Source organism: Oncorhynchus tshawytscha, linkage group LG02 (assembly GCF_018296145.1).
Source record: "Oncorhynchus tshawytscha isolate Ot180627B linkage group LG02, Otsh_v2.0, whole genome shotgun sequence".
NCBI lineage: Eukaryota > Metazoa > Chordata > Actinopteri > Salmoniformes > Salmonidae > Oncorhynchus > Oncorhynchus tshawytscha.
This window is the reverse complement of record NC_056430.1, coordinates 13582967-13608084: the sequence shown is the minus strand read 5'-3', so window position 1 is coordinate 13608084 and position 25118 is coordinate 13582967. Positions and strand designations below refer to the sequence as shown.

Below are 25118 nucleotides of genomic sequence, written 5' to 3'. Positions count from 1 at the left end.
ATGCAAGACAATGCTAGACCTCATGTGGCTGCAGTGTGTCAGCAGTTCCTGCAAGAGGAAGGCATTGATGCTATGGACTGGCCCGCCCGTTCCCCAGACCTGAATCCAACTGAGCACATCTGGGACATCATGTCTCGCTCCATCCACCAACGCCACGTTGCACCACAGACTGTCCAGGAGTTGGCGGATGCTTTAGTCCAGGTCTGGGAGGAGATCCCTCAGGTGACCATCTGCCACCTCATCAGGAGCATGCCCAGGCATTGTAGGGAGGTCATACAGGCACATGGAGGCCACACACACACTACTGAGCCTCATTTTGACTTGTTTTAAGGACATTACATCAAAGTTGGATCAGCCTGTAGTGTGGTTTTCCACTTTAATTTTGAGTGTGACTCCAAATCCAGACCTCCATGGGTTGATAAATTTGATTTCCATTGATAATTTGTGTGTGATTTTGTTGTCAGCACATTCAACTATGTAAAGAAAACAATATTTAATAAGAATATTTCATTCATTCAGATCTAGGATGTGTTATTTTAGTGTTCCCTTTATTTTTTGGAGCAGTGTATATTATGTTGTCCCCCCACTTCTAAAACCAAAGTTGCATCCCTGCAAGGAACACCCTGGCAGGTTGTTTCAATTGGGTTAGTTTGTTTCCAAATGTGCTGTTGTCATGTCTCAAACACATAATTTCCTCACATTACCATAATTGAACTAAATACAATGTTTTTTTCTATTAGTTTTTTATTTGGTGTTTAAATGTGCACAGTTTTTGATACAGCACATCCACTGTGTTGTAAATATCATAGGACAATATCAGTGCCAGTTTTCTCCAGAATTTATAGCCGTGGACAATAATTGTACATGATGACTTTGTTCTTTCATTCTGCCGCTGATAATTTGCTCTGTTAAGTAAACTCGCCAACAGCCAAACAACTCTACAAAACCAGGGTGTGTCCATCTGACTGTACATATCACTGACTCACTTTGTGTACATTCAAAATTCTAAAAGGAACGCTCTTGTGAATGGAGTTTATTAGGTCAAAATTAACACGCTAATAAGTCCTTTTTTTCTCATAGTGGTTAGGAAACATTTCTCATGCAGAGAATTAACCTCATCAATACCAGAGCTTAGATAGAAAACATCAGCAACTTACTCTTCTGGCAAGATAAGCGTTTAGGTAAGCTGTGCACTGTGTGTTGCTGTTGAGCCTCTGTGACTGAAGCAGGAGTGAAATGGCAGTATTAAATAGAGGTTGATTTGGGAATCCTGGGATTTGCAGTCCAAATGTCTAGGTGTCTATCAGAGGAGGCCATAGCTCTACTGAGCATGTGCCAGAGCCCCTGCCCCCTGGCCGAACCCAAAGCCCTTCGGACCAAAGGATTTGGCATAACATGCTGTGGATGAAAAGGTGATGAACTTTATATAAGAATGTATTTACATACAAAGGCATATACATTTATAACAGATGCTAAAGTTTTGCTTTTTCTTCAGTATATTTACATTCCGTTTTGGTAAATTTATTTAGCTAGGCAATCCACGAGTTGTCTACACGTGTTTATCAATAATTCTAAAACAAGTAGAAGTTCAGAACAGAGTATTTACATACACTACAGTATGTGCAATTCTCATGTTAACTCTAATACTTTAATTGAATGCATTTAGGCAATTGTGTCTTTGCTATTTATTGTACACATTTGTTTTACATGAATAGAGTATACACACCTTTGCAGTAGATTTCCCCATCTTTGTCGGCCACAGTGGTTGACTCCAGCCCCTTGCCGCATTTGGCACAGCGGAAGCAGCTCTTGTGCCAGGACTGAAGGAGAGAGATAAGGAGAAGTAAGTGTTGTTCTGTATTAGAACACAGACAGCAAATCCTCCTGCATCTATTTCAGTTGACATGAACGCTAAAGCCAAAGATACATGTAGTCATTTAGTACTTTTACATACGGTATACAACGTTTAGTAGAAGCAGGGTTTTGAGTTGGCAAGATTATGAGCTACTTCCTCTCAAAACAACCTGATTAGCCCAAAACTCAGACCTACATTTCCACCTCCGAGCACCTTCTCGGCAGAGTACACAGCCTTGGCACAGCGCGGGCACACGTCTGAACTGCCAAACTTGGTCGCCAACTTGGAGGCATTGGGGTTGTTGGTGGGACAGTGGGCTGCTGGCCTGTGGATGACAAGACAGGTTTGTTATGATTACTCTACATATTCAGGCTTTGATGTCTGTAGTACTGCTGTTTTTTCCCTGGTAGACCTCCCTGGTAGACCTATGTCACTGACCAGATTCCACTCACCTGGTTTCCCAGGTCTGATTAGAAGGGAAGGATGAACATCAGCAGTGAAAGCCCTGGGGTGTAATCATTAATCCAAACACTACCAAAACAAGAGTTTCTATTGGACAAATTCAGGCAGGTCCCTTCCAATCTCATTCCATTGGCTTTTGCTTAAGAAACGTTTTACAACAGAATTGACGTAATGAATACACCCCTCGTATAGAGTGTATACAATATTAAACTCTCTGAGATTCCTTCCTTACTCTTCAGGTCTGATTCCAAGATGTGCCCCCGTGTCCATGCTCAGGGTGCCTGCTCCTCCGCCAAAGCCATAGCCTTTTGGCCCATACTTCTTGCCGTAGCAGGACTTGCAGTAGATCTCATCCACATGACAGGTCACTGTTGTGCTGTCCAGGTTCTTCTTACATGCCACTAAGAGTAGAGTAGGAGGTAATATAATTAGAAATATAGTTTAGAGCAGCAATGAACAGGGTTCAAACTATGACAGAAAGAACACAAGATCAGTTGGATAACAAAGCAAATCACTATCATGTAGGAACTATCTCCATGTGTAACTCTGTGTTGTTGTCTGTTCACACTGCTATGCTTTATCTTGGCCAGGTCGCAGTTGCAAATGAGAACTTGTTCTCAACTAGCCTACCTGGTTAAATAAAGGTGAAATAAAAAAAATAAAAAAATAAATCTTCCTTTAAGTACAATCAGTGCATTATGAGAAGAAGACTTGCAAATCCTTTTTAGCATTAGCATTAGTGCTAACATGCATCTATAGGTACCGCGATGAATGTCTGAATACATATGAGTTGATTAGTTACTTTCATTGATCGTGTCTTAGTGTTAAACAAGGCTTTATGTATTTCATAGCTTGACATTTTTATCCACTTTAGCAGGAATTGTTGAGCGCAGTGCTCATTTCAACATGCACTAACTGGAGATAAAGCTGCAAACATTGTAGCTTGATGTACTTGGCTCTGTCAAGAGTGGAACGCATGATCTTACACATTGTGAGAATGGGTGGTCTCATCATTGAACGTCAATTTGTTCAATGGTTTATATATCCTTTCATGATGATCCATTAAACCTCATAGCACAACACATTTTTGATACTAATATATAAATGTGGTTTTCGTTCTTCAAAACATGCTTACAACATTGTGTAAAAGTATCGTAAAGTAAAAAATACCCACAATCCTCTGATAACAGAACAAATTCTTACATTTATGGGAAATATGAAAATGTAGTAAGTTAAACATTTTTCCTTCTAGTTGTTTTAAAACACACATAGTTGTTTAGATTACACTTTTATCTTATATTGAATTAATTTTTTGGGGGTGGAGGGGGTTGGTTGGACAAGTAAAGTACTAATTATATTCAAGAAAAAATGACAACTACATTTTTATGTCAATATAAATATATTTTCAAGTATAATTTACTAACAACCTGAATAATTTTTGACAGTGTGTTTGTAAGGTTTCAAATGACATGAAACTCAACCGTTTATCTTTTCCTGGGGAGGCAGGCAGCCAAGTGGTTAGAGCAGTGGGCCAGTAACCGAAAGCTGACAAGGTAAAAATCTGTTGTTCTGCCCCTGAACAAGGCAGTTAACCAACTGTTCCCTGCTAAGCTGTCATTAAATAAAGGTTACATAACTAATTTACCACCTGGTGATTGTAACTAGGCAGGATGAAACTCCATCCCACCAAAACAAGCAGAAATGGCAGGTGGTCATTTCAAACAGCTTTTTATTACAAATATATTTAAAACACAGGTAAATCAAGTTTTGGACTGTGCTTGGCCTTAAAGTGGTCAATGCTGTGCCATATCGGCAGCAACACCAGCAGTTTAGACACTACAGTGCAACACTAACAATCTTAGGTCATTTTGTAGGTAAACAGACCTTGCAGTTTAATGTTTCAGTCCTTTTATGACATTGAAATGACACTGTGACCACCACAGTCTGTGTTAGTTAACATTTGATCTTCTGACTCTGTGGGTGAGAGATGAGCCTCGTTAGCTCACACAAACACATGCTGTGTACCTTTTCTCCCATAGAAGGGCTACAAGGCCTGCGACACATCCATTTCTCTCTCTCCAAATAAGGGCACACAAATGAGAACCGAGAATGTTTGGATGCTCTGCTTCCTCTCTCAGTACCAGAATACTTCACATTCCACCCTGAGCTCTGAATATCAGCTCAGAGTAATTGGTGCATTGGTAGTCACAGTGGGGTTTATGAAAGAACGGGAGGACCTCACTCCGTCCACTTACTGCACAGAAAGCAGCACTTGTGGAAAAATTTCCCTTCACACTGCACTTCCTCAGCAAAGTACACCGTCTTCCGGCAGCAGCCGCACTTATTTCCTCCTCCCAAAGGCATCCTGCGGAGTCACAGTGGAGACTTAGTTCCATACATAGAAAAAGAGCAGCAGGTTTGTACTTCCTGTGTTTTGACACTCACTCAATGGGAATAGACCCTTACATAGAAATTAAGTCTAGATCTACAGTCCCTGACACGCATTGGATGGGAGGAGACCTATAGACCTTGTGATTTGACCACAAAAAAACTGTGTGCAAACCCATTATAGACTTTACGGTACCTAGGGCCCAGGGCTTTTCTGGTCAGGTGATCAAGAACTCTTCAAATGAGTGAACATACAGTATTTACACAACAGAGCCTGGTTATCCATTGTAGAGACCCTTTCTAAATGTGTAGTATCTCAGGAATTTACTCAGAAAATGTACTCCTCTGAGTTAAATATAAAGCATGAGCTGGCGCACACCCAGAGAAAATGATTTTGTGTATACAGTAGGTGCTGACTAACAGTGAATAAACTATAAAAATAAAGTTCAGGGAGTGAGTGATTTAATTAATAAACAAAACACAATACAACCCACAAACATCACACAGACATGAAACAGAAACAAGAACAACTGGGGAAGGAACCAAAGGGAGTGACATGTATAAGGTAGGTAATCAAGGAGGTGATGGAGTCCAGGTGAGTGTCATGAGGCGCTGGTGCACTTGCCGATGGTGACAGGTGTGTGGGATAATGAGCAGTCTGATGACCTATAGGCCGGAGAGGGAGCACACGTGTCAAACTCCCAGTAATTTATTGAGTAAATCACCAACGTTTCAGCATCACACGGTGCCTTCACAATAAACCTTGGTGATTTATCCAATAAATTACTGGGAGTTTAAATATTGATTGTGCTACTCTATTTTTATAGCGTACTCCTTCTGAGTCAAAACTGCTGCAGGGCTTGACTACAGTACTTTATTATCTTTTATCAGGAAATACAAAGTTCCTCCTGTTTAACAACTGCTAGGGAGGTTCCAGGCCACTCATACAGAACACTCATTGTACCAGCTGAAGGGAGGACGGCTCATAATAATGGCCAGAACGGAGCAAATGGAACTGAATCAAACACATGGAAACCATGGGTTTGATGTATTTGATACCATTCCACCAATTCTGTTCCAGCCGTTACCATGAGCCTGTCCTCCCCATTGAAGGTGCCACCAACCTCCTGTGCTTTAAATAGAGAACTACTGCTGAATTTAAATAATACATTGCTGTTGAGTGTATTGTACTCGACTCCATCTTGTTGAAATATGAATCCTATGATGTCACACATACAGGCTCTAATCTGCCATTTGGGTAAACAGGAAATGGTCTGCATTTCATTTTTTTAATTACACCACCATGTTAGTAGCCACTTCATGGCCTTAAGACAGTCACTGACCCGGGCAGGCATTAGACAACAGAGATTAATGCAATAGAACAATTCAAATGCTGAAAAATGTCTATTGTAACAACTGCATTTGACAATTTAGAGTATTATCCGACATCACCTCTATCACACTAATCGTCTGGTTACCACAATAACAAGATCATTTATTGCAACATCAGTTTTCCTGTATAAAAGGTTAAAAGTGAAACTTGAGTACTGAGAAACAGAGATCATTTTGATCAACACATTGCATAGGAAGCTGGTCTTGCGACATAAAGATGTAGTATCCTAATTTGAGACAGTTTGCTACAGCAGGAAAGTGATCCTGCAGCAATAGGAAATGTAAAATATTATGTGGATTATAATTAATGGTACATTTGTCATTAGGGTAAATCAAGTCTGAAATATTTAAATGAAAAACCTTGAATACACTACACGTCTGCATTTCCTGCTGTGCAGAAATATTCTCAGCAACTATAGTGTGATCAAATTAAGATCTTACTGATCTTAAGATCTGTAAGATCTGTATTGTACACACAGTACAGTACTCTACACGAATGTTACTCATCATATCACATCCTGAGTTCTGAGACTTCTTTCCTGCAGATTCTCAGGAAATAGATCCCTTAAAATGCTGTTTTTAGAGCAACAGATGTGATCTACCCTTCAAACTCACATAGATACAGTTCTCACAGTTATACTCTTGGCAGAAACTCCGCAGTCTGAAAAAGTTTCAGAATACACTCACTGCTCACACACCCACACTACAGGCTTTGAAAGTGAAAAAGCAGAAGAATGTGCAGTCCCAGATAGGAATAAAAGTTTTGAATGTGTTATCTGTGAACTGTAACTGTATTCTATACATCATGAAAGCAGTGGTTACAGTAGCCCGTAGATGTTGAAGATGGTCCCATCTTACCTGTTGTTTTTTTGTGTGTCTGTGTGGCCTGGCAGATACACCCTGGTCGTAGAGTGATCTCTGATGAGTGGAGCTCAGACGAGTTCAGGACAGGCTTCAGTCTAAGACAGCAGCAGAGAAAGAAGCCAGGCTGGGACTGAGGGAGGAGGAGTCTGCTGGATACACACGTAGACTAAAAGAGAGACATGGAGATCGGGAGGAGAAAGAGAGGACAAAGGAAAAGAGGAAGAGACATGAGAGATAAGCAGGTTTGTGAGAGAGATAGGGAGAGAGGTAGAGAAATGCAGAAACAGGGTTAGAGAGAGGCTGAGAGAGAGAGAGAGAGAGAGAGAGAGAGAGAGAGAAGCCCCGTTTATATATGGTGCTGACATGCAGCCCTTTGTCCTGATCTTGTCCACATTCTGATTGTGCCCACATTTTTAGACAGGAGTAAATGATTAAAAGACACATTGTGGTCTGATTGTGACTTCCTGACTAACTCCAGAGGTAGTCAGGCACGCATTGTGTCCGGATATCAATCAAGTGTAAACAGACCTGGATGGTCAAACCATTGAAATCATTATCATGGCCTCAAAAATCATTGAGAGTAAGCACTATTGACTTATGGCATCAGTAATAGTCTTAAAATAAATACATTCATATTATTTTGAAAGAATGTCTGTCAAATAATTTGCATACAGGGAGGCATCAGATAATCTGGTCACAATGAGGTCACAGCTGACGGATAAGACACATTTTAATAATGGGTGTAGGCACGTCAAACCTTATTGATTAGATCACGAAAGTCACGTTTGGGCATGGTGTAAACGAGGTAAGAGAGAGAGGGAAAGAGGCAGAAAGAGAGGGAAGGAAAGGGGATGGTATGATGGAAAGAGGAGATTAGACATAATCTAGACCAGCAGGCCAGTGAAGCCAAGACAGCCTCCTTCTACAATCTGGTTTTACTGCCCTCTTCCTGTGATGGGTAGCAGCACCATTAAATGACCTAACTACTGTATCTTCTTCAAATCCAATAACCTCCAATCAGTCACATCCACAATGGTCTGGTAACATTTACTAAGGTATAACACAGCCAAGATGATTTTCCCAGGCAGCATGTGAGACTCATGTTGTAAGGACTTCTTCTTACCAAGAGCGAGCTATGATATGCAAAGCAAAACGTAGTATTTTATGGCTTGAAGATAAAACAGCTTCTGCAGTACTAGATTGGTTTGTGGAGTTCTCCAGTCAGTGAAGTGCTGAGTGCTGGCCACTGCCTTACAAGGTGTTTGTTATGATGATTGCAGACTGCAGGCATGTTTGCTGAAAGGATTACTCACTTTCTCCAGGGGCGGGGCTATTAGGTGAAGCTCAAGTTTAAAAGTAAGCCTACAATTATTTGGGAATTTTGGAGCACGAAGATAAATAATGTTACCTAGCCTAAATATGGTTGTTGGGACAAACGTGCTATGAGAGAGACATTTTTAGAGAGCAAGAGAGAAGTTACATTGACTCAATAGCTCTGTGAAAAGGGCATGCATGACACAGTAGGAGGCAAAATGAAAGTAGGGAAATTGATGTGAAGGTTGATGAAATTAACGGTGATACAAAATTAAGCAAAATTGGCAAAAATATTTACAAATATGAACAAAAAGAATGTAGAAACACTGAAAACCCTAAGCAGGCATTCCTGACAATATAACTAACAAGTAGTGTCTTCCTGGCTCTGTTCAGCCTCCCCATGAGCAAAATCAGACACCAGCCTGTGCAAAATATAGTCACCTCTCCCAGTCAGGCAGCCCGATTCAGATATTTTTGGGTCTTTTGAACTGTCACATCAGATCTTTTCACATCAGATCTGATTGGAACAAAGACCCATTTGTGAAAAAAGGTCTTAATTGTTGGGCTGCCTGTCTAAACACAGGCATAGGAGCACACAACTTTGAGCATACCAGGGCCGGACTGGGGCCAGAAATCGGCCTTGGCATTTCTAAAGGCGTTTTCACACATAGTACTGAGCTATAATTAAAATCAGAGTTAGATTATTTGTTACATTATATTTAAAAAAAAATGTTTTGTCCAGTTGGTTTTAAATGGCCAAATGTCAAACAAACTAAATGCCTAAACAAAACTATGTGTTCATGCAAGTGATTTGGTTATCGGAGAAAAATGTTCATGTTAAATCCATCTATGATTATCAAGAAGCATAAACACTCCAGAGTTGGGAAATACGTCTTCAAACCAATTTGATATGAAAGCCCCCTAACACATTGGCCCATTTTTTCACTTGAGGTACTCAGTGTTAGCCAGATAATTGCAATTGCCCGAAATGCCAGATGGCCAGTCCGCCCATTGAGCATACCAATGTCAGTGGCCCACAAACTAGTCAGGGGACAAATCTAATTATTTAAAAAGACACAGGCACAATACCTCAATAAAAACAATCACAACCATACGCCTACAGCAGACCATATACCAGGTAAACCCCCTTTCAACATACCTGTGAATACTGTTACCAACAATTTATTAGCTCATTTTATACATGAGGCTCAAACCAAACAACACAGTGTACCAATACCAATAATGTGATTACGGACCGCAATTTGGGGCATTCCTGCATGTGGACATTCCTGCATCTGCGTCACTTATAATTTGTGAAAATAAATACAATGAATTAGAATCTAAAGAGCAGCTTGAAGTGATACAGTCCTCTGTGTGCTCAACCCACCTCAGTTCTCTCTCCATCTGCCCTCTTCTGTCACTTTCTCTGTGTCTTGTCTGCTGTTGTCATAGGTTGTTGTTTGTTACTATCTCATTTGTATATCCTCTTCTGTTATGGCCTGTTCTGTTCTTCTGGTGTCTTTCCATCATATCCTATTCTTCTGTTGCTGTCTCTGTGTCTTGCCTGCTGTCTCTTTCCATCATATCCTATTCTTCTGTTGCTGTCTCTGTGTCTTGTCTGGTGTCTCTTTCCATCATATCCTATTCTTCTGTTGCTGTTTCTGTGTCTTGTCTGGTGTCTTTTTCCATCATATCCTGAGTGGCGCAGCGGTCTAAGGCACTGCAGCTCAGTTTCAGAGGTGTCACTACAGACACTCTGGTTTGAATCCAGGCTGTATCACAACTGGCTGTGATTGAGTGTTGCACAATTGGCCTAGCGTCGTCCGGGTGTAGACCGTCATTTAAATAACAATTTGTTCTTGACTGGCTTGCCTAGTTAAATATCCTATTCCTCTGTGTCTTGACTCTCTCTACTCTTCTGTTGCTGTGTCTTGGGTGTATTTTTAGTTTTGCAATCCAGAACGGTCAAGGGCATCTTAACTTGTTTTGGGCCTGTGTCTGGGTCACCTAAATCATCGTCTTCCGTACCAGTTGCCCCTGCCTGCTGCTGTTCTAAGTGCCCCACTGGCCTGTTGTTCTGTAACAAAGTTCTGTATGTCAATCCAAAATGTATACTATAAATACAGGTAAAAAAACAAATGTTCTCCTTCTTCATTCCACAGAAATCACAATTGTAGTCAATATTCAGCTTTAATCTTTCCAAAACATGTTTAACAGGATAAATTCTATGTAACATTTTAAATGAAACTTCCTTTACCTTGTTACTGATACATTCTTTGTTAGGAATTTTCCATGCTTTTCCCCATTGTTTCTTACATCAACCACAGAGGAATTTAAAAGAAATACAACCCGCTTTGGAAGTGCATCAAAAACAATTGCATATTCTTTCGGGGTTATTGGAATTCTAAACTTATCAAGAAATTCCCCATATGATAGTAGATATCCATCCTCATTCATTAAGGGGTTATTGGAATTCTAAACCTATCAAGAAATTCCCCATATGAGAGTAGATATCCATTCTCATTCAGTAACTGACCAACCAAAGTAATTGTATTCTCAAACCAGTTACGAAACAAAAGAGACTTATTTTTAAATCGTATATCTTTGTTGTTCCATAGAAAGTATCTGTGAGGGGAAAAATTATGTTTAAATGCCAACATCCAAGTTAAAAGTGCCTGCTTATGGAATTTGGTCAATTTTACTGTCCTCACCAAACATCACCGGCAACAACGTCGCCTATGGGCACAAACCCACCGTCGCTGGACCAGACAGGACTGGCAAAAATTGCTCTTCACTGACAAGTCGCGGTTTTGTCTCACCAGGGGTGATGGCTGGATTCGCATTTATCGTTGAAGGAATGAGCATTACACCGAGGCCTGTACTCTGGAGTGGGATCGATTTGGAGGTGGAGGGTCCGTCATGGTCTGGGGCAGTGTGTCACAGCATCATCGGACTGGGCTTGTTGTCATTGCAGGCAATCTCAATGCTGTGTGTTAAAGGGAAGACATCCTCCTCCCTCATGTGGTACCCTTCCTGCAGGCTCATCCTGACATGACACTCCAGCATGTCAATGCCACCAGCCATTCTGCTCATTCTGTGCGTGATTTCCTGCAAGACAGGAATATCAGTGTTCTGCCATGGTCAGCAAAGAGCCCGGGTCTCAATCCCATTGAGCATGTCTGGGACCTGTTGGATCGGAGGGTGAGGGCTAGGGCCATTCCCCCCAGAAATGTCTGGGAACTTGCAGGTGCCTTGGTGGCAGAGTGGGGTAACATCTCACAGCAAGAACTGGCAAATCTGGTGCAGTCCATGAGGAGGAGATGCACTGCAGTACTTAATGCAGCTAGTGGCCACACCAGATACTGACTGTTAATTTTGATTTTGACCCCCCCTTTGTTCAGGGACACATTATTCAATTTCTGTTAGCCATACAAATATCATACAAATATTTATACATGTTTAAGTTTGCTGAAAATAAACGCAGTTGACAGTGAGAGGACGTTTCTTTTTTTGCTGAGTTTATATGAAGATGTTAGTTAGCTAATGTTAGCTAAACACGCTGAAACTTTTTGATAGCTAGCTTGTTGTTTGGAAATCATCAAAAAATATATTTCAATGGCTTGATTAATTACAAAACAATTCAAAATGGCTACATTGTATGGCTAAATCAATTTGATTTGTTGCAACTACAGCCTAAAATTGTTCCTCAGCTAGAAATGTAATGACCTCTCATGCCGCCATCTTGAGCCCCCCAAATACCTAGACTCTGACTGAGTGACAGATGTTTTGCTCATCATATGCTCCTGCTACTCTGTTCTTTATTTTACTCTTATTATGATCTATTCTGATGCCTAGACACTTTACCCTTCCTTCATGTCTACCTGAAGTACCTCGTACCTCTGCACATTGATCTGGTATTGGTACTCCCTGTATATAGCTTCATTAATGTGAATTTTATTTGTCTTGTGTTACTACATATATATTTGTTTTTACTCTGTATCTTTGGGAAGGGCTCCTAAGCAAGCATTTCATGCTAAAGTCTACACCCATTGTATTTGGCGCATGTGGCATAAAATGTTATTTGGTTTTAAATTTGCATTGCGGGATGGAGGAGCACAAACTAAATATGTTAGTGAAGTACGCCTAGGCCAACTTTAATGCTACTTTCATACCAGCAGACTGCACTCTCTTCACAGAAATTGCTTCAGTATGGACCAGCTATATTATCCCCTGATATATATATATATATATATATATATATAAATATACTAGCTACATTATCTAGCTATATGAGTTAACAACCCAGGTCGCATTTTATTTGGATAGTCCGGATAGTCCATTTGTAGATGCTCTACAGATGGTCATAGTATCAACAAACTATCTGTTGATAAGCAATTTGTTGATAAGCAACTGCTTTCTAATTTATTCCTACTTTTTTTCCTACTTGTATTTTTTTTATACCTTTATTTAACTAGGCAAGTCAGTTCTTATTTACAATGACGGCATACACCGGCCAAACCCGGACGACACTGGGCCAATTGTGCGCTGCACTATGGGACTCCCAATCACAGCCGTTTGTGATACAGCCTGGATCAGGCTGGAGAGAGTGATGCTTGGTCTAACAGGCTCCTCCAGCCTCCATGCTCCTCACTCTCATAGGAAGAGACATTCTACACCGAAGAAACCTATTTATAGCTAGGCCCCTGGACATCCTCTCTGACTTGTAGTGTAGTAGGCTACGGGATTGTCTGTGTGTATGTTGGGAGGGGGCAGAGACTGAGAGACCACGAGACTGAGGGACAGAGAGAGAGAGAGAGAGAGAGAGATACATAGATCAGTGGATTAAGACATACGAAAGAGAGGAAGGAACTGGTCTGAGGTCCATTGTTACATTGTTACATTGTGAAGAAGAGGAAGAGTTGTGATTAATCATTGGATATTTTTTTTTACCCATTGAGATCAGAAGACCTTTTTCGAATGGAGACCTGGAGTGGGAGTGTTGGTCCAATCCAGTCTATTTACATGTAGCCCAGAAGATCTTGACTGGTAGCCAGAAGTCTTCTTTCTGGTGAGTGTTTCCTTTTGGCACTGCTCTTGAAAGCAGCTTTGCCAAGATTCCCTCTCAGGTGTGGAAGGCAGAGCTTAGAGCTCAGGGAGGTTAGCTTCTGACCTCATAATAACAATGTGCTTGGCACTGGATTGCAGTGTCTTCTGTGATGCTTTTTAAGTAGTTTGGATTATATTTTATATAGCCATTTTAAAGTAAGCAATTGATTGAGGTATAAATTGGACTAGTTTTGCTATGGGATATTTTGACATTGAAGGTGGTCTCAAAATTATATGGAAAATATGTCAATTATCTGAACGTCAACGCACATAGACCAAATGCTTTCTGAGATATTCTACAATTGCCATGTTTTCTAATAATAATTATAAACTGGGTGGTTCGAGCCCTGAATCCTGATTGGCTGACAGCCGTGGAATATCACGGCTTTCTGGTATGAAAAAACATGTATTTTTACTCTTGTAATTATGTTGGTAACCAGTTTATAATAGCAATAAGGCACCTTTGGGGTTTGTGCTATACGGCCAATATACCACGGCGAAGGGCTGTATCCAGGGACTACGCGTTGCGTGGAGTGTAGAACAACCCTTAGCCGAGGTATTCTATATTGGCTATATCATACCCCCTCAGGCCGTATTGCTTAATAATAACACATAGTCTAATAATAATATAACGTAGAATTAACTATGTGTTCCAGTGTCATAGATATTTAGTTAAAATATTTAACTAGGCCTTAATTCTAATATTACCACACAAACAAATATTACCACAAACACAAATTATGGCTGGTATTCTGTTCAGAGGTGCTATGTCCTCTGCCGGGAAACGCTATAGAGTAAAGGTATATAATTTTATGATTACTGACAACTGCACTGGAAGACGTGATAATGATGTGAAAGTGGATGGGCTGTTTTGTCAGAAGGGTATAATGCCTAGTCTTTGTCTGTTGTTAGGACATCTCTGCAATCAGCTGACCCTTCCTCCCAACACACGGTACTTTTCAACAGTACTGCTTTTGTTCCCTAGAGAATATATGGTCTGCTTTAACTAATGTTAAAACTCAGCATTTCCAGTGTTGGATTTCAATGTTTGGTGATTAAAACAACAACAACAGTAAACAAACAAACAAATTATTGAAAAATGAATACATTTACTAAATGCTCACATCGGCTTTATGTGATGATGTCATGTCACATAAAGGGTCTAAATAAGGATATCCATTTTAAGATTCATTTCCTTCAATGACAACAGTTCTCCTCTATCTTCTGGGCCAATAATACGCCATTAGATGAATTTCAGGGGGGAAATTAGATAATTTAATTGATTCCAGAAGGGGTCGTTGGCAGGTCTTTATAGTGCTGCATGGAAGACCCTCTCTCATTCAATAGGCCAGAAGCTCTATTCTGTCATCACTCAGCCTCCTGTTCAAGGGGGTATTCATTAGAGCACTCCGTAGCGAAACGTTTTGAAATGGAAAAGGTTTAGCAATGTAAATAATAGTTTTTTATTTGACAGGTTTAGGTAGTTGCTCCCATTTCCTTTCTGTTTGGTTCCTAGTGAATACACACACTCCAACTGAATGGAGGATAGGATATGATGATGGCTGTTGTGTGTGTGCCAGGTGTGGAGGGAAGCAGTTTCACTAACATACCAGTAGAGGGCCCCATCTACTGTGTGAGAGGACACAAGCTGCAGTTTGAACAGCACTGCCTCTTGAGACACACCCTTCTCTCTCTCTCTATCACTCACTCACTCTCTCTTTCTTTCTCCCTCTCTTTCGCTCTGTCTTTCCCTCTTTCTCATTTTTGAAGGTTAAGAGGTATAAAAATCCATTGGCAGGCGTCTTTTGTCTGGCAATCCAGATGAGATGACAAAACTCTCACTGATATCAACACTATGAGGCAAGGCATGCATTATGACATAATAGGAGTTATCATCGAAGTCACATACATTATTTAACCGTTAACCTTATCTTGCTGGACAGTAAGGACCCTACTTCCAGTGTATTGTGACTATTGTCTGGTAGATGTTTATGTTAGTTGTTTTAAATGCTCAAAATTGCAGATCTAGATTGAAATGTGCCTTATTTTACGTCCAGTGTAGGCAGGTGAAGCTGCGGTGGGGATGAAACACCTTCTTGGGTCTCAGCTCAGCAAGGGGTTTTGACGAGTGTCGGTTATGGAGTGTCTGGTAGCCTACCAAGTCTTAGTTTCCTTCCGTACCTGTAAACACAGCTTGACTTGATCAAGGCAACTCATTAGCCATTCAGTTGGAGGTGTTAATGCGTGTGTGTGTGGCTGTGTGTGCACATGTGTGTAGGTACTAGGCCTATACAGTGCATTCGGAAAGTATTCAGACCTCTTGACTTTTTCCACATTTCGTTAAGTTACAGCCTTCTTCAAAAATTATTACATCGATTTTTCCATTCAACAATCTACACACAATACCCCATAATGACAAAGCAAAAACTGTTTTTTAGAAATCTTGGCAAATGTACAGTACCAGTCAAAATTTTGGACACACCTACTCATTCAAGGGTTTGTCTTTATTTTACTATTTTCTACATTGTAGAAAAATAGTGAAGACATCAGAACTATGAAATAACACATATGGAATCAGGTAAAAAAAAATAAAAAAATAAAAGTGTTAAACAAATGTAAATATATGTGAACAGATTCAGGATAGTAGGCGTATGTCGCAAGTCACAGCTTCACAGGAGAGCCGTTTGAACGTGAAACTTTATTTTTTAATCAAATGTGTTTTTGGGGGCAGAAATACCTTCTCAAACATGTTAGGTTTTTGTGCCTTAAATACAAACTTATACACCATCTGTAAATACAAATAAAAATGTTACATTTGGTCCATAAACATCTGCCAAGAAGCGTAATGATATTTTTGCCAGCAGGGCTGGTTAGGCTGTTTTCATGTTATCCAGGGGTAAACAAATCATTGACCAGAGCGTCAAGTGTGCACTCCGAGAGCGAAACAGGACGGGTGGGGCTGAAAATGTACCCAAATGAAACTGCCTATTTCTCAGGCCCAGAATCTAGAATATGATTAGGATAGGAAACTCTCTAAAGTTTCCAAAACGGTCAAAATATTGTCTGTGAGTATAACAGAACTGATATTGCAGGCGAAAACCTGAGGAAAATCCAAAGAGGAAGTAAGTGCCTTCTATTTTGAAAGCTCCCTGTTCCATTGCATGCCTTCCCTCCATTTAAAGGGATATAAACCAGATTCCTTTTCCTATTGCTTCCACATGGTCTGGACAGTCTTTAGACATAGTGTCAGGCTTTTATTCTGAAAAATGAACGAGAAAGACCACATCGCGTCAGTGGATGGCTGGGGGCCAGCAGGGTTTTGCATACGCAAGCAGCTTGGGGCAGACATTTTCTCTCTCTCCCCTATTAAAAATTCTACGTTCCGGTTGAAATATTATTTATTATTTATTGCAAAAACAACCTGCAGATTGATTATAACAAAAGTTTGACGTGTTTCTACGAACTTTACGAACACTATTTGGAATTTGTCTGCCCCGTCGTGACCGCTCGATCCTGTGGATTTCTGAACATAACGCGCCAACCAAATGGAGGTATTTTGGATATAAAAATAATCTTTATGGAACAAAAGGAACATTTATTCTGAAACTGGGAATCTCGTGAGTGCAAACATCCGAAGATCATCAAAGATAAGCGATTCAGTTAATTGCTTTTCTGACTTTCGTGACCAATCTACTTTGCTGCTAGCTGTTTGTAATGTTTTGTCTGCTGAGAGAGATGTCCTTACATAAATGCTTGGTTTGCTTTCGCCTAAAAGCTTTTTTTAAATCTGACACGCCAGGTGGATTAACAACAAGCTAAGCTGTGTTTTGCTATATTGTACTTGTGATTTCATGAAAATGTAATATTTTTAGAAATTTTATTTGAATTTGGTGCTCTGCAATTCAGCGGATGTTGACGAAAATTATCCCGCTAAAGGGATGGGTGCGCCAAGAAGTTAAGAAGGTGTGAACAATGCTGAATGGGTGTAGACAAAGAAGAGCTCTTCACTAGATTCCAAAACATTTAAAGGTGAGTTTCTCAAAAGTGAGTTTACAAGTTGATAAACTTTCAAATCAGAATTACTTTCACATTGTTCCTCAAATGCAGTGTATGATATACCATTTTGTAGCTCTGAGTCTCCTATGCAAAAAACACAATTTCACATTTTGCTATATATGTAAGACCAAATCCAGGTGTTGAGTCACGTATTTTAGATTTTAGATTCTTCGAAGTAGCCACCCTTTGCTTTGATGACAGCTTTGCACACTCTTGGCATTCTCTCAACCAGCTTCATGAGGAATGCTTTTCCAACAGTCTTGAAGGAGTTCGCACATATGATGAGCACTTGTTGGCTTCTTTTCCTTCACTCTGTGGTCCAACTCATCCCAAACCATCTTAATTGGCTTGAGACTGGGTGATTGTGGAGGCCAGGACATCTGATGCATCACTTCATCACTCTCCTTGCTCAAATAACCCTTACACGGCCTTGAGGTGTGTTTTGGGTCATTGTCCTGTTTATAAACAAATGATAGTCCCACAAAGTGCAAACAAGATGGGATGGTGGTTAAGTGGGAGATGGGATGGTAGCCATGCTGGTTAAGTGTGCCTTGAATTCTAAATAAATCACAGACAGTGTCACCAGCAAAGCACCCCCACATCATCACACCACCTCCTCCATGCTTTAAGGTGGGTACCAGACATGCGGAGATCATCCATTCACATACTCTGCATCTCACACATACACTGCGGTTGGAACAAACGATCTCAGATTTGTACTCATCAGACCAAAGGACAGATTTCCACCAGTCTAAGGTCCACTGCTCGTGTTTATTGGCCCAAGCTAGTCTCTTTTTCTTATTGGTGTGAGTAGTGGTTTCTTTGCACCAATTTGACAACAAAGGCCTGATTCTCCTCTGAACAGTTGATGTTGAGATGTGTCTGTTACTTGAACTCTGTGAAGCATTTATTTGGGCTGCAATCTGAGGTGCAGTTAACTCTAATGAACGTATCCTCTGCAGTAGAGGTAACTGTCGGTCTTCCTGTGTCTGTCCTCATGGGAGACAGTTTTATCATAGCACTTGATGGTTTTTGCAACTGCACTTGAAGAAACTTTCAACGTTTTTGAAACTTTCCAGGTTGACTGAATTTCATGTTTTAATTGGACGGTCATTTATCTTTGCTTATTTGAGATATTCTTGCCATAATACAGAATTTTTTTTTTTTTACCAAATAGGACTATCTTCTGTATACCACCCCTACCTTGTCACAACACAAATGATTGGCTCAAATGTATTAAGAAGGTGTGCCTATTTTAATAAGGCACACCTGTCAATTGAAATGCATTCCAGGTGACTACCTCATGAAGCTGGTTGAGAGAATGCCAACAGTGTGCATTCAGCAAGAAGCGCCGACATAGATGGTCGCCTCGCTTTAGGTCCTTAGAAAACTATGCAGTTATTTGTTTTTTATGTATTATTTCTTACAATGTTAACCCAGAAAATCTCAAGTGTTATTACATACAGCCGTGAAGAACTATTGGATATAAAAGCAATGTCAAATTACCATCATTATGAACAGGAATATGACTTTCCCGAAGCAGATCCTTTGTTAGGACCTCCACCCTGGACATGGGATCTTATCCCAGAGGCCAACCCAAAACAATGCGGTCGCCGTAGGAGAGGCAGGCGGAGTGGCCTACTGGTCAGACTCAGAAGGTGAGCACACCATCCACCACTTCCAAGCATATAACTCGCCAATGTCCAATCTCGAGATTTAAAAGGTGGACAAAATTAGGGCACGAGATGCCTACCAGAGAGACATCAGAGATTGTAACATTCTCTGTTTCATGTAAACATGGCTCACTCGGGATATGTTGTCAGAGTTGGTACATCCACCCGGTTTCTTCACGCATCACGCCGACCGAAACAAACATCTCCCTGGTAAGAAGAAGGGCGGGGGTGTATGCGTTATGATTAACGACTCATGGTGTAATCACAACAACATACAGGAACTCAAGTCCTTTTGTTCACCGGACCTACAATTCCTTACAATCAAATGCCGACCGATTATCTTCCAAGAGAATTCTCTTCGATTAAAGTCACAGCCGTGTATATCCCCCCCAAGCAGATCCCTCGTCGGCCCTGAAATAACTTTACTGGACTCTATGTAAACTGGAAACCATACATCATGAGCCTGCATTTATTGTAGCTGGGGATTTTAACAAAGCTAACCTAAGAACCATACTTCCTAAATTCTATCAGCACATCATATGCGTGACAAGAGCTGGTAGCTTTCTGGATCATTGCTACTCGAACTTTTGCCATGCATACAAAAACCTGCCCTGCCCTGCCTTCGGCAAATATGCCCATGACTCCATTTTGTTGCTCCCAGCCTATAGACAGAAACTAAAACAGGAAATGCCCATGCTCAGGTCAATACAATGCTGGTCTGACCAATCTAATTTTACGCTAAAGATTGCTTCGATCATGTGGACTGGGATATGGTCCGGATAGCCTCAGACAATAACGTTGATGAATATCCTGACTCGGTGAGCGAGTTTATTAGCAAGTGCATCGGAGACGTCCTACCCTCTATGACCATAAAAACCTTCCCTAACCACAAACCATGGATTGATGGCAGCATTCGCGTGAAACTGAAAGCGCGAACCACCACTTTTAATCATGACAAGGTTACTGGAAACACAACCGTATACAAACAGTGCAGCTAATCCCTCTATAAGGCAATCAAACAAGGAAAGTGTCAGTATAGAGACAAAGTAGAGTCGCAATTCAACAGCTCAGTCACGAGATGTATGTGGCAGGATCTACAGTCAATCATGGATTACAAAAGAAAACCAGCCCCTTCACAGACACCGACATCTTGCTCCCAGACAAATTAAACAAATTCTTTGCTCGCTTTGAGGACAATACAGTGCCACTGACAGAACCCGCTACCAAGCCTGTGGACTCTCCTTCTCTGTGGCCAGCGTGAGTAAAACATTTAAACGTGTTAAACATCGCAAGGCTGCCGACCCAGACGGCATCCCGAGCCACTTCCTCAGAGCATGCGCAGACCAGCTGGCTGGTGTGTTACGGACATATTCAACCAAACATATTCAACCCTGGGTCTCGACCCCGCCCTGTGCAACTGGGTCCTGGATTTTCTGACGGGCCGCCTCCAGGTGGTGAAGGTAGGTAACAACATCTCCACCCCGCTGATCCTCAACACTGGAGCCCCACAAGGGTGCGTTCTCAGCCCTTTCCTGTACTCCTTGTTCACCCATGACTGCATGGCCATGCATGCTTCCAACTCAATCATCAAGTTTGCAGAAGACACTGCAGTGGTAGGCCTGGTTACCAACAATGACGAGACAGCCTACAGGGAGGAGGAGAGGGCCCTTGGGGTGTGGTGTCAGGAAAATAACCTCTCACTCAACGTCAGCAGAACAGGTGAGATGATCGTGGACTTCAGGGAGCAGCGGAGGGAGCACCCCAGTAGTGGAGAAAGTGGAAAGTTTTGAGTTCCTCGGTGTACACGTCATGGACGGACTGAAGTCGTCCACCCACACAGACAGCATGGTGAAGAAGGCGCAATAGCACCTCTTCAACTTCCGGAGGCTGAAGAGATTTGGCTTGTCATCTAAAACACTCATAGGCTTTTGCAGATGCACAATCGAGAGCATCCTGTCGGGCTGTATCGCCGCCTGGTGCGGCAATTGCACCGCGCTCAACGGCAAGGCTCTTCAGAGGGTGGTGCGGTCTGCACAGCACATTGCCGGGGGCAGACTGCCTGCCCTCCAGGTCACCTACAGCACCCGATATCACAGGAAGGCCAAGGAGATCGTCGGGGACAACAACCACCCCAGCCACTGCCTGTTCACCGCGCCATCATCCAGAGGGCGAATTCAGTGCAGGTGCATCAAGCCTGGGACCGAGAGGCTGGGGTTCAGCTTCTATCTCAAGTCTACCAGACTGTTAAATAGCCATCACTGGCATAGAGAGGCTGCTGCCAACATACAGACTCAAATCTGTCCACTTAAATAAACTGACTTAATAAAGGTATCACTGGTCTAAATAACACCACTTTACTAATGTTTACATCGAGATATCACTAGTCACTTTAAATAATGCCACTTTAATAATGTTTACATATCCTACATTACTCATCCCATAAGTATATACTGTATTCTACAGCATCTACTGCATCTTGCCTATGCCGCACCATATATTTACATGTACATGTTCTTATTCATCCCTTTACATTTGTGTGCATTTGTGTGTATAAGGTAGTTTTTGTGAATTTGTTAGATTACTTGTTAGATTTGACTGCATAGTTGGAAATAGAAGCACAAGCATTTCGCTACACTTGCATTGACATCTGCTAACCATGTGTATGTGACCAATAACATTTGATTTGAAGCTGTCATCAAAGCAAAGGGTGGCAACTTTGAAGAATCCAAAATATAACATGTATTTTGATTTGTTTAACACTTTCTGGGTTACTACCTGATTCCATATGTGTATGCAGACCCTTTACTCAGTACTTTGTTGAAGCAGCTTTGGCAGTGGTTACAGCCTTGAGCTTTCTCGGTAATGAAGCTACAAGCTTGACACACCTGCAGATCCTCTCAAGCTCTGTCAGGTTGGATGGGGAGTTTCGCTGCACAGCTATTTTCAGGTCTCTCCAGAGATGTTCGATCGGGTTCAAGTCCGGGATCTGGCTGACTCAAGGACATTCAGAGACTTGTCCCGAAGCCACTCATGCATTGTCTTGGCTGTGTGCTTAGGGTTCTTGTCCTGCTGGAAGGTGTGAATCTTCGCCCCAGTTTGAGGTCCCGAGTGCTCTGGAGCAGGTTTTCATCAAGGATCTCTCTGTACTTTGCTCCAATCACCTTTCCCTCAACCCTGACTAGTCTCCCAGTCCCTGCTGCTGAAAAACATCCACACAGCATGATGCTTCCACCACCATGCTTCACCGTAGGGATGGTGGCAGGTTTCCTCCAGACGTAACGCTTGGCATTCAGGCCAAAGAGTTCAATCTTGGTTTCATCAGACCAGAGAATCTTGTTTCTCGTGGTCTGAGAGTTCCTTAGGTGCCTTTTGGCAAACTCCAAGTGGAGTGTCTTGTGCCTTTTACTGAGGAGTGGCTTCCTTCTGGCTACTCTACCATAAAGGCCTGATTGGTGGAGTGCTGCATAGCTGGTTGTCCTTCTGGAAGGTTCTCCCATCTCCACAGAGGAACTCTGGAGCTCTGTCTGAGTGACCATTGGGTTCTTGGTCACCTCCATGACCAAGACTCTTCTCCCCCGATTGCTCGTTTTAGCCGGGCGGCCAGCTCTAGGAAGAGTCTTATTGGTTCCAAACTTCTTCCATTTAAGAATGATGGAGGCCACTGTGTTCTTGGGGACCTTCAGTGCTGCAGAAATGTTTTGGTACCCTTCCCCATATCTGTGCCTCGACACAGTCCTGTCACAGAGCTCTAGAGACAATTCCGTTGACCTCATGGCATGGTTTTTGTTCTGACATGTACTGTCAATCAATCAATCAGTCAAATGTTTTTTATAAACCCCTTTTTACATCAGCCGATATCACAAAGTGCTATACAGAAACCCAGCCTAAAACCCCAAACAGCAATCAATGCAGATGGAAAGTCAACTGTGGGACCTCATATAGACAGGTGTGTACCTTTCCAAATCATGTCCAATCAATTTAATTTACCACAGGTGGACTCCAGTCAAGTTGTAGAAACATCTCAAAGCATGATCAATGAAAAAAGGATGGACCTGACCTCAATTTCGAGTCTCATAGCTAAGGATCTGAATACTTAAGTAAATAAAGTATTTCTGTTACTTATTTTTAATACATTTGCAAAAATGTCTAAAAACCTGTTTTTGTTTTGTCATTATGGTGTATTGTGTGTAGATTGATGAGGAAATGTTTTTATTTAATCAGTTTTAGAACAATGCCAGAACGCAACAAAATGTGGAAGAAGTCAAGGGGTCTGAATACTTTCCGAATGCACTGTATGTGTGTATTCTCATGTGTGTCTGTTTTGTGTCCTCCCCCTTGACATAGCTTTGACTCTAATCACGGCTCTTGTTCTGACTCACTTCTCCTCCAACGCAGAAAAGAGGAAGAGGACCACAGTAATTACCACAGCATCTCTACGTCTGACATATATGTTAGTCAATCCACAAACCAGTTGACAGCCTTGTTCTCTCTCCAGTGAAGGAAACATATTTAGCCTTTAACTATCCAACCCAACATCTAATTATTTTCACCACAATATGTCTGTTCTGTTATTGCTCACAATTACACCTGTGATACTGAGTTTATTATGTGGTCTATAACATCCTCCACATTCATGTGACAAAATCTGCTCTGTATCATGATTCATGGATTCTGGTAAACTGGGATTCTAGGATTCCCTGATTCAGTGATTCGGTGATCCACCCTTCAACATCCCCCCCCTCTGAGACACAGTGTGGCATGTAGATCCTCCCTTCAAGGCTGAATATGACATGGTGTGTACAGTACATCCTTGTTGGCCTGAATTCAAAGTGAGGGCCATGATACTTCCGGCGCCAACAGATATGGCCGCCTCGCTTTGCGTTCCTGGGAAACTATGCAGTATTTTGTTTTTTTACTTGTTATTTCTTACGTTGGTACCCCAGGTAATCTTAGGTTTCTTTACATACAGTCGGGAGGAACTACTGAATATAAGAGCAACGTCAACTCACCATCATTACGACCAGGAATATGACTCTCCCAAAGCGGATCCTGTGTTTTGCCTTCCACCCAGGACAATGGATCGGATCCCAGCAGGGGACCCAAAACAACGGCGCCGTAAAAGGGGCAAACGAAGCGGTCTTCTGGTCAGGCTCCGGAGACGGGCACATCGCACACCACTCCCTAGCATACTACTTGCCAATGTCCAGTCTCTTGACAACAAGGTTGATGAAGTCCGAGCAAGGGTAGCATTCCAGAGAGACATCCGAGACTGTAACGTTCTTTGCTTCACGAAAACATGGCTCACTCGAGAGACGCTAACGAGTCGGTGCAGCCAGCTGGTTTCTTCACGCATCGCACCGACAGAAACAAGCATCTTTCTGGTAAGAAGAGTGGCGGGGGGGTATGCCTTCTGATTAACGAGACGTGGTGTGACCACAACAACATACAGGAACTCAAGTCCTTCTGTTCACCTGACTTAGAATTATTCACAATCAAATGTCGACCGCATTATCTACCAAGGGAATTATCTTTGATTATAATCACAGCCGTATATATTCCCCAACAAGCAGACACATCGATGGCCCTGAACGAACTTTATTTGACTCTATGTAAACTGGAAACCACATATCCTGAGGCTGCATTCATTGTAGCTGGGGATTTTATCAAGGCTAATCCGAAAACAAGACTCCCTAAATTCTATCAGCATATCGATTGTGCTAACAGGGCTGGTAAAACCCCCAAAAACACTAAATAAACGTACAAAACGACTGTGACGCTATAATATAATATTGAAGCCACAGGCAATTAGACATAGACAATAATGGCTGCCTAAATATGGTTCCCAATCAGAGACAACGATAAACAGCTGCCTCTAATTGAGAACCAATCTAGGCAACCATAGACATACATAACACCTAGACTAGTAAACACCCATAGACATACAAAACCCAAACCCCTAGACAGGGACAAAAACACATACATCACCCATGCCACACCCTGACCTAACC

At 41.7% G+C, this 25118-nt stretch overlaps 1 protein-coding gene across 2 annotated transcripts; it reads right to left on the bottom strand.

Moving 5' to 3' along the window:
• Positions 1-1018: 1018 nt before the first annotated feature.
• Positions 1019-7212, bottom strand: LOC112221415 (cysteine and glycine-rich protein 1). 2 transcript variants are annotated; one of them, XM_024383573.2, is made up of 7 exons: positions 6956-7212; positions 5331-5371; positions 4573-4682; positions 2550-2718; positions 2051-2180; positions 1727-1820; positions 1019-1398 (listed from the first exon to the last, which is right to left on the bottom strand). In XM_024383573.2, exons 3-7 carry the CDS (start codon positions 4679-4681, stop codon positions 1322-1324), a joined length of 579 nt encoding a protein of 192 aa, XP_024239341.1. In that variant the 5' UTR covers position 4682; positions 5331-5371; positions 6956-7212; the 3' UTR covers positions 1019-1321. The 2 variants fall into 2 exon arrangements, with proteins under 2 accessions (XP_024239341.1, XP_024239332.1); XM_024383564.2 differs by lacking the exon at positions 5331-5371 and having other exon boundaries at positions 6956-7211.
• Positions 7213-25118: the final 17906 nt, after the last annotated feature.